This window comes from Onthophagus taurus, chromosome 7 (assembly GCF_036711975.1).
Source record: "Onthophagus taurus isolate NC chromosome 7, IU_Otau_3.0, whole genome shotgun sequence".
NCBI classification, from domain to species: Eukaryota; Metazoa; Arthropoda; class Insecta; order Coleoptera; family Scarabaeidae; genus Onthophagus; species Onthophagus taurus.
The window spans coordinates 27,198,612-27,209,562 of record NC_091972.1 but is presented as its reverse complement, the minus strand read 5'-3'; the positions used below and the strand labels follow the sequence as shown (position 1 = coordinate 27,209,562).

At 33.4% G+C, this 10,951-nt stretch overlaps 1 protein-coding gene across 1 annotated transcript in view; it reads right to left on the bottom strand.

Moving 5' to 3' along the window:
* Positions 1-2,553: 2,553 nt before the first annotated feature.
* Positions 2,554-10,951, bottom strand: part of LOC111416678 (endoplasmic reticulum metallopeptidase 1-like) — a 40,540-nt gene continuing 32,142 nt past the window's right edge. The window contains exons 5-12 of the mRNA XM_071197509.1: positions 10,112-10,489; positions 9,515-10,056; positions 3,928-4,108; positions 3,672-3,856; positions 3,466-3,618; positions 3,200-3,405; positions 3,032-3,150; positions 2,554-2,976 (exon numbers count right to left, since the gene is read on the bottom strand). Coding sequence (XP_071053610.1) covers positions 2,630-2,976; positions 3,032-3,150; positions 3,200-3,405; positions 3,466-3,618; positions 3,672-3,856; positions 3,928-4,108; positions 9,515-10,056; positions 10,112-10,489 — 2,111 coding nt within the window. The 3' untranslated portion in view covers positions 2,554-2,629. The remainder of the gene's footprint in view (positions 2,977-3,031; positions 3,151-3,199; positions 3,406-3,465; positions 3,619-3,671; positions 3,857-3,927; positions 4,109-9,514; positions 10,057-10,111; positions 10,490-10,951) is intronic.

Below are 10,951 nucleotides of genomic sequence, written 5' to 3'. Positions count from 1 at the left end.
GGATGTCCCCAAGGAGGGAGTACTATCACCTCTATTATGGTGCCTGGTAGTTGATGACTTGATAAACACCCTAACTAAAAACGGATTTAAGATACAAGGGTATGCTGATGACCTGGTAATCACAATTCGAGGTAAATATGATTCAATCATAACTCAGTTAATGCAGAAAGCCCTACTACTCACCAGTACTTGGTGTAGAAGCAAAGGGCTCAGCATCAATCCCCATAAAATCGAAATAGTCCCTTTCACTCGGAGAAGGAAACTACAAATAAAAGCACCCTCCATTGAAAGCAGAACTATTAACCTCAAAACAGAAGCTAAATACCTAGGGGTAATGCTTGACAGTAAACTAAACTGGAACGCACACTTAGATAAGGTTAGGAAAAAGGCCATCATGGCAAACCAGATCTGCCGCAGGCTCCTAGAAAGGAACTGGGGGTCTCAAACCACGAATGTCTCATTGGGCCTATGTAGCAATAATGAGACCCATGGTCGCCTACGCCTCATTGGTTTAGTGGCCAAAAACAAAACATAAGACAGCACAACAACAGCTGGCATAAATCCAACGGTTAGCATGTGTTAATATAACAGGTGCAATGAGATCCTCTCCGACGGCTGCTTTGGAAGCCCTACTCGGTCTCACACCGCTCCATTTATATATACAAAAGGAGGCAGCCTTAAGTGCCTTATCACTGAAAACAGTTTCTTCCTTTCACCTGATTGAAGTTGAAACGGACCTCATACCGACAGAATACAATTTCAACCAGCTGTATAAGGTCATATTTAGAAGCAGGGATGATTGGGCGAAGGGAGGGCCTCAACTAAAAAGAGGAGCCCTACCCTGGTACACCGATGCTTCAAAGACAGTTAGATCCGGAGTAGGAATGGGCATCAGTGGACTAAATAGCCACATCAAATTGCCCCTCAGCTCGGACATAACAATTTTCCAAGTAGAAATTCTTGCTATAAACTTTTACACCGCTTTGAACCTACAGAAGGGACAAAAAGGTTAGTCCATAAACATTTTTCCAGACAGTCGGGCCGCCTTAAAGGCAATTCAGGCCTACACGTGTGACTCCGCACTGATCAGAGAGTGTTCCAGCAACCTGAGAGAACTCGCTAGGGGCAATGATGTTACCCTATGGTGGGTTCCAGGTCACAGCAACATCGAGGGTAATGAGAAGGCGGACAAGCTGGCCAAAGAGGCAGCGAACACGCCCTTCATTGGACCCCAACCTGGTTGTGGACTACAAAAAAGCCACCTAAAACAAATAATCAACAACTAGGAGGTTTCCAAGATAGCCTTACGCTGGAAAGAACTTCCAGGTCACAGACAAGCGAAGAGTATGATACTCCGTCGCAAAACAAAACCAAAGAGGTTTTATGCCTCAGCAAAGGTGATCTAAGAACGCTCTCAGGCTACCTGACCGGCCATGCGCCCCTAAAATTCCACCTCTTTCACATTGGACAAGCTGAGGATCAAACTTGTCGACTATGCAACGACGAGTCAGAAACTGCTGAACATATACTGTGCAATTATGTCGCCAGAGGTCGTCTAAGACACTCATTTTCGGTAACACTCCCTTGTCACCTACCGACATAAAGGTTCAAGACCTCAGGACAATACTAAGGTTCATCACGGACCTACATTTGCCCTAAACCTTTGGAGGGCTAAAGTTACAATATATCTTATAGGTCACGGTAACGAGAGGGACCGCTCTCCTCAGCCCGGCAGCAATAATAATAATAATAGTATAGGAAATCTAGCTGACGCTAAACCAAAGGCATTCATAACTGTGGAAACAGCACATTCAGAGACACCTTATATCATGAAAGAAAAATTTCTGAACGTGGGTGGATTTTTCACAGAAATATCTATGTTCTAATATAAACTATATTTTATATTATTTTATATTATAATATTTTAAATTTATATTGAAACAATCCATGTTACTTTCTTACCTTACTTACTCAAATTGATGATGTAAACATCAATATACCGGATAGTACACTGAGGGAAATTATTCTTGACTCTCAAGAAAAATTGATTCTTGAATGTATTTCTTAGAAACAAGTATAAGATATTCTTAAAACAAAAATATTTTTTTGTTTTAAGAATAGAAATATTATCGAATGAAGTATGTCATATTCTTAGCATCGAAGAATATCAATTTTTTGTATCAAAAAATCCATTCTTGCGTCAATAATTTATAATACTCAAATGAAGAATTATACAAGATTGTTGTTACATGAATAACTTTTTCTAAAAAGAAAGATACATTATTCTTGACTTAAGAAATCTATTCTCGATACGAAAATGGGGTTGTTGATGTAACACTAAGATACTCTTTTTCAAGATTATTGATTTACTTTTACTAAGAATTCGTTTTCTTGAGAATCAAGAATATTTGTATACTTGCTTTGAGAATATGTGGTTTTTCTTCACTCAACAAAATGATCTTCTTGTGGATATAATAAGAATATGATAAGCTTGAATCAAGAGTAATAATCTTCGTTCAAGAATATATTTCTCTCTGTGTATGAAATAAAATATTAAACGTTAAGAAATTATTTATGTATACATATAAAAAATACCATTTTCTACAAAATTACTATAATGGATAACTAATTAAATAATCCAAGATTCATAATAACCTAATGCTTGGGTATTGATTGCGGCAAAATCTGGGAATTGATCCAAAAATCGTTTATAATGATCCGTTTGTGGGTTTATTTTATCATGTAAATATTTGCCGGTTACCGCAACATCTAAAACTTTTTCGTTCCATTCATTTGGAACCAAAAAATCGACGTAAAACTGTAACAAGGCTGGTTCTTTACCGTAAACGTAAAGAATGTATAAAGTGGGTCTTCCGTTCCATAACGGTTGTTCATTTGGGATAAAGTCGTTTAGGTTTGTTTCTAAGAATTGTATTCCTAATTTTGGTGATAAATATACGTCCATACAGTCCGGCCCTATTAAAAAAAATATTCAAGATAAAAATCAGTTAAGTTATATTATTGTTTTAACCTGAGATTATAAACTCGTATCTGACAACGGTTGAATTTAAATTCCTTTTTGAATGTACCATCTTCGGTAAATCGCTTGGATATATTGGTGGTTTTGTTGGAATCCAAATACTTTTATCTCTAAAATATTAAAACTAATTTTTTGAATCAACAATAAATGTTAATTTACAATTCTTCGAAATCTCTTGAGTATGTTACGGGTAATCCACAAAATAAAAACTTTTTGCAATCATTTTCTAAAGATACGATATCTTCCATTTCTTTGACGTATTTTTTTATGGTTTCTGGTGAATTATAATCCATTGGGATAAAATGAAAACCAGCGTCCGATTTTATTATTTCATCGTTTTCGTTGTGGATAATTCTTTGAGTATGCTAAATATAACAACAAAAATCTCCTTTTAATTTATAATAAAACTTCGATTAAAAACTCACGTAAATAGAAAATCTTTGTGGTGCTAATTCGTCTAAATCACCACTGTATGGAAAGCCAACAGGTGTTAAAGCAAGTATAAAAGAAGCTATAAAGCAACAAAGAAGACAAAGAACAATATTTATGGAACCTTTGGTTAACAATATTAAAGGAATCTAAAAAAGTTGTTAATATCATTCTTTTAAATAAAACATTTTAAAGCAGTTACGTAATAACATAAACAAAGTATTGTTAACATCATTGTAAATAATCCAATAAGCAATTCTGGATTCATTTCTGTACCAAATCTTCCACAAATTGGAATGAATAAAGCCAAAATGTGAAAACTTATTCCGTATAAGAACATTGTAGGAAATATGTTTCCTATTATATAAATTGAAACCCACCAACTACCTAAAAAATAAAATGTTATATTAAATCATCTTAAAATTTGTAATATTTAATCATACTGATTTAAAAATTACTTTTTCGATGTAATTTAAGTCCATGTATAATCCATAGTGTAATCATATTGAAGATAATTGGGATAATGAGTAAATAAACAGCTCTGACACCAAAACACACACCAATTAGCACAACAATGGTCCAAATTGTTCTCGTTAAGTGTGAGTGAAGAATAACATCATCTTGAATTGGCGTTGAATCCTAAATGGACAACGTTAAAAAAAAAGTAGGTCTAAGAATGTTTATACATTAAATAGAAAATAATTTGTTGATTTTGTTTCTAACAATGTTTGTTAATGAAAATTATAACACGATTTATACATTACATGAAAGTTGAAAGTTTTTAGGATGGTTTATAGATTTGTATAAATGAAAATTATTACTAAAACAATCGAAATGAAAATTTGAACTACTTGTTATCAGCTCTTTCATAATTAGTATGTAAACCAAAAACGTTGATAAACTGATTTAAAAGTTTATTAGCAAAGAATTGTTGTACTATAATCGACTTAAATTTCAACTCAATGTTAATACAAACGTGATTAACAAATTATCTTATACATTTGATATATGAAAAGATTTCTTCACTGAGAAAAGTTTTTAAATCAGTCTATAAAGTAAGTTGGACGACACTTCTGTAAATCTATGTTTGTCAGATGTCAGAACAATCAAAAATTCATTTGTTTCAAAAGATTCTGAACCATTTAGAAAACCTAAAAATAATACCCTAAACTTATTTAATAATTTAATATTAAGGTGTAGAAATATTTTTTTAAATTTTAAATCGTATTATAAGGCAAAGTAAAAGCAACGGAAATATTAAATGGAATTTGCTACATGTCATTAAAGCGATGACTTCGTCCTGGAATGGTCTAATTTTGGTCAACATAAGATGGATTTGAAACACATCATGGTTTTTTTGTATTCTACAAAACATCAGCGGTTCAATATCTTCCTTTAATTATTTTAAGTATGGTGCTCCAGTCAAATTTTCTGGTATAATAAATATGGTACTTGATTTGTTGTGAGATTTCTATATGAAAATGGTAACAGTTCAGAACAAGAATATGGAAATATATTCTCAGATTTCGATTAGCTAGATACTGATGATGGACGAAGCGAAAATCGAGCAATAGAACTTGAAGTACAAACTCTAAACGCGCTACAAGAAGGTACCTCAGGGTACTAACTGGAAAGAGAGGAAAGATCAACGTTAAGCATTCTCAGTAATAAAATCGTTCGCTTCGTAGTACATCGTACATATAATTTTTCTAATGCTAAGTCGCTCTATGATGATGATATTTCGATTTAATTTTTGCGACATAGTTCTAAATAGGATATTCAAGAAGATGGAGATTTTATAAGACGCATTTCTTAGATAACTATGTATACTGTTGGGTTGGGCTTAAAAATAACGAAGTTCTGGGTATAATTCTGGGTCCATTACAATTCATTAACTGGAACTAACCCGTACACAATCCTTAACAGTGTTTTAAACTAAAATTAGAACTAAAAGAGAAACTAAAAAAGCTAAAAAAGAAACTGGTTCGAAGTCACTTCCAGTTTCCACAACCAGTTTCTGAAGAAGGTTGCAACATGGCATCCGAAACGTCAAACCTTTTCTTAAAAGACGCACGGCAAATCCCGAAAATTTTTGGTGTTAGTTCTAATTTTAGTTTAATTCACACCGGCCGTGAAAGCCTTCGTACTTATATCCTTAACAGTGTTGTTCTTCAACTATATAGATGTATGTATAACATCACTGGTTATGTATTTTATACGTATTTTAATGATAGCCAAAGAGCTGTTTTAAGGATATCATTTGGTATTTTATCGTATAAATCGTACTCTTTTCTTCCTAATTAAAATGCACCCAGTTAGAGAAGTGGTCAATCCTAGCGTCAATATAAGTTGATTTGTTTAATATCCAAAATGAAAACTTGAATTTATATTCCTATTCTTCTGTGCCTTCCCTTTATCTCGCCCCTGTCCTTCGTTAATAGTTCAGAGTTTCGACTGGGATGCAGATGTCCAGTAGTTCTGGTTCCTCGTCGTTTTTTCTCTCTGGCGATTTTCGGCATGGTGTGTTCTGGCATTGTCTCAATATGGTCTCTCCATTCTCTTTATCTGCCTCGCGTCCATCTGACTATTTCCTGCACTCCACATTTTCCTCTGATTGCCAACAATTACTCGAAGAGTTTTCATCTCTATGATTATGAGAAGTGTTTTGGTTGTGGCGTTTCTGCCATCGTTTCAATGACGTACGTTTTCACCAGTCTTCCAATCGTCTTATAGATCCTCACCTTACTTTTTGTTTGTAAGTATTTGTTCCTCTATATTAGATCCCGGAGGCATCCCGATAACCGTTTGTTTACATCTTGTTGGTTCGTCATGTTATGTTTCTCTGTCATTATCTTGAGTTTAAACAATATTCTTTGGAGCCCATCTTCGTCTTCAGAGATTAAGACGTATCGTCTCCGTAACATCTGATTCTTATATTCTTCTCGTCCAACTTGTACCTCCTTCCACTTTCTTCAATAAATTATTTCGTTAATAAATCGAGTAGAGTGAGGCTGAGGCTATCTCCCTGCTTCACTCTAGTTGCAATTTGTATACTTTTCGTGAGTCCTTCCTATGTTCTTACAAATGATTGATTTGCAGTACTCATGGCAATATTATGGTACTGGTAAGTGCCATAATATTTTGGTGTACATGTCGTTTTTCTAACAAGGTTGCTACGTTTCTTACAGTTAGTCCCCTACCAAAAGTAATTTATTACCTTGTCCACTGTACCGGTTGAATATTAGAAACTTCCTTTTTACTACACTTTTATTATCAAATGTTTTTTCATTCCCATTTTTAATTCTTGAAATTTAATTTTTTATCGTATTGGCTGGCTTTGTGACTGTAGCCATATCAGAGGCTTGTATTCAGTGACAATCATGAGTGATTTCACCATAACGATATGTTCTGAATTACTTCATTGCGTATACAATTACGAGAACTTCTTTTTCGATATCTGAGTATTTTTATTTTTCGATTCCGGGTTAATCTTGTAATAAAACTGCACTTTGGAAACTGATGTTTCCGTGTGTTTGTAAGCAATTCCTTATATATTCTGAAGGTATCTTCAGAATAAAAGGTTTTATATTGTAAAAATGTATTATTTTTTAAGACATTTGGACAAGATTTAGTGATGAAAGCATAAGAATAATTTAATTTCCTTTTTAATTTTTGGCATGGGTATTATCGAATTGCCGATAATTGTTCTGGGTGAAGTTTAACATCTTCTATTTGGGACATGTCTGTTACGACATGGTCCAAATATAATAAAAAATATATAAAATATAAGGTATTACTCATTGAGGCTTAAATCTCTACTCTGTGCTGGAGCTTCCAGGTCATGCTGTGCATCTATTAAAAAATTGTTCGATGTTTTGGATGCCATCTTGTAACCTTCTTCAGAAACAAGAGGTTGTGAACTGTATTGAATGTTAGTTGTCGAACCAAATTTATTCACTCCTATGTTAAAGTTAAGAGATTTCATTGCAAGGTAAGCTATATTTTTGTGAAAATCCAAGATACTTTTCTCCTGTACATTGCAATTTTCTATTTTTGTAGTATATCCCCAGTAGCATATATGTCTTCAGATCTTCGTAGTTTTACTTGTATTCCCAGTCGATCATTAATAACGTTTAAACCACATTTTGTTCACATTTTCTTAAGGATTCATTTCAAAATGGTCGAATAATTAAGTAATAACTGTACCGGGTGTTTCAGAATTGCACGACACTATTTTAAGAATATATTCTTCAGCACAAAATAAACAAAAAGTTCATATAAATATATGTCCCAAATTAATTTATTACCGAGATATTTGAAGTTGAAGTAAAACATCTGAAAGTATTGCGTTAATCAAGTAGCTATGGATAACAATCGCATATTGTTTTTTTGCGTGTGTTAATGTGTTAATTAGTGCTTAACACTGTTGGTGTAGTGGTTTTTCTAGTGCTGTACGAAGAATTTAATTTTCTATTATTTATCATGGGAGACACCACAAACTTGTTCACTTTTGCGGAACAAACAGACATGTTGTTGATGTATGGCGAGGTACATAAAATGGAGCTGCTGCTGTTCGAAGGTATCGTAAAAATTTCCCACTGGAAGGATACCAAATCGGAAAACGTTTGAAGCCATTGAAAGACGTCTTAGGGAAACTGGCACGCTAAAAGTTACACGAATAAACGCTGGTCGACAAATGTTTCGACGAACTGCTAACGGTTAAGAATTGATACTCGATCCTGTTCAGTTATCTTCTTGTACTGGCACCAGAAGATTGTCACTTCGTTTCGATGTTCCGAGTACAAGCGTATGGCGAACATTGTGTGAGCAACAGTTGTATCCATATCACGTTACACATGTGCAAGATTTATTACCAGAAGTCTATAACAAGCGCATAAATTTCTGCCAGTGGTTAATTTGACAATGTACACGAAATCCTAACTTCCTGACTGCCTCCTAGTTACTGACGAATGTTGTTTTACCAGAAACGGGATTATTAATTTTCGAAATACCCATACTTGGCACGAAGAGAACCCTCATACGGCTGCTTCAACTCATTACCAACATACTTTTTCCTTAAATGTGTGTGGTCTTCTTGGTGACAATCTCATCGACCCTTTCTTTAGAATATCTCCTTGAATTTTTTACAAAATAACTTGTATGAGCTCCTAGAAGACATTCCTATAGCCGACAGGCAGCGAATGTAATTTATGCATGACGGTGCTCCTTCTCACTTTTCTCATCTTGCCACTGATTATTTAAACAGAGCATATGGTAACCGATGGATTGGTCGAAACGGACCTGTGAAATGGCCACCACGGTCTCCTGATCTAACACCGTTAGATTATTTTGTATGGGGCTAGATGAAATCTATGGTTTACTCTACGTCTATCCGTACCCAAGAAGAGCTCAGAAATCGCATCGTGGAAGCCGAAACAATTATCAATGGCCGTCCTGATGCTATAAGACTTGTCAGAGAAACGTGGATTCATCGTGCTCAATGTGCATTCAAGAAAACGGGAACCATTTTGAACATTTACTCTAACCGCTTCATTGACAAATAAAAATTTTTATTTTCAATATCTCGGTAATAAATTAATTTGAGACATGTTTATGTGAACTTTTTTGTTTATTTTGTGCTGAGGAATACATCCCTAAAATAGTGCCATGCAATTCTGAAACATCCTGTATATTAGAATTCTATTAAATTTGGGCTAAGGAGTAAGCAATCTGTTAGTTTTAACAGCTTATCTCGTCATAACTTTTCTATAAAGGCGGCGAATCATAGGTTGAGTTTGGACTCGTATTTAAAAACTCCTCTATGATGTACTAACATGTATAATTCCAATATAATTTTATTTTATTAATTTAATATTTTAATCCTCTTTTTTGATCAATTACTATTTCAGAAATTTCTGTAGAATACAGTATACAAAAAAAATAATAAGCGCGCGTTTAAATAAAAAATGATAATTTGTTGAATGTTTCTTTAAACAATACAAAGAATAAGTATAAGTAATTCATTTTAATAAAAGGTACACTTACCTTTCTTAAATATTTATTTGTAATTAATAGAACCGAACAAGAAATAATTAATGTTAACATGGAATATAATCCAATGGCCAAATAAGGGACTTTATACCAACTCATAGTGTTTCCAATTGCACCCAAAATCAAACCAATTAAAAGTATAAAAGCCGCCGACAACAACCATTCAATCAAAATTTCGATAAATTTTAAAAATGTCAATATGTAACATTTAAAAGTATATCTCATTGTTTTAAATTCAATTAAACACCAAAGTAACGTGAGAAATGATAATATTATTACTGAGATGTTTAAAATAAGTTCAACGGTTTTTTTGTAATATATCACAAATAAACCGAAAACATCAAAAAACACAGCTCCTTGATCGTTTTGGCCATCGGTTTCATCTTGTAATGATATTTCTTCCGCTTCCGATAAACTTGTAACGAGCGATAAAATATTATCACCACTTCTTTGGTAAACTCCATCATTAATGTTGGTAAAATCATCGTACTTGGTATGATATCTGTATCCATTTTTAATATAAGCAAAATCATAGCCTTTTAAAATTAATAATATTATTCATTTTGATTTTTATTAAAGAAATACAATTACCAATCAATCCACCAAAATCTCTAAAAATTCTAAAATCCGAATCAGAAGGAATAATATTACTTTTAAATATTTCTTCTCCAGCCACATGACTAAAGGGATAAGGTACTTTACTATAATACTTCATTAGCCAAGACTTTTCCGGTCCAGCTTGAAATAAAATTTCTTTTCCGCCAGCACCGGTCGCTTCTAAATTAATTACAACAGCAATTTCTTCCGCCCATTCATGCTGGGTGATAAATCCGTGTGATGCTTGAATGTTAGACTCTTCACCACCGTTAAAAAGGAAGATTATATTGTGTAGAGGAGGAGATGATCGCAATGAAAGTATTCTTAAAATTTCTAACATTATTGCACAATTTATACCATCATCACTACCACCTACAAAATTAAAAACAATGTATGATACAATAAAAAAGGTTTTCTTAAAAAATCTACAATAACAGTCATAAGAGAAAATAAAAATTCAATTAGAAAAAGTGTGAGTATATTAGAAATATTTCAATAGAATAGATGAAGAAAGCTTAATGATTTGGATTGATGCCTACGGTGTTGCAACAAAGCTTTCCGGGCTAACGAAAAAATTAAACAACAGTTACCATTCTCATTTTTAACTGAAAAGAAGCAAATTTTCACAACAAGTTATGGTCGGTTTGAAAAATCATCAAATGTAGACACTCTTTTTATAGTTTGAAATTAAAAGAGGAACTGGTATTTCGATGTAGATGCAGTACAAAAATATCTAACAAAATTTGCTGATATTGTTAGCAAATATTTAAATGCACTCCTGATCAAGTTTTTAATACTGATGACTTAGCATTATTTTGCAAAAAGTCTGTGTTA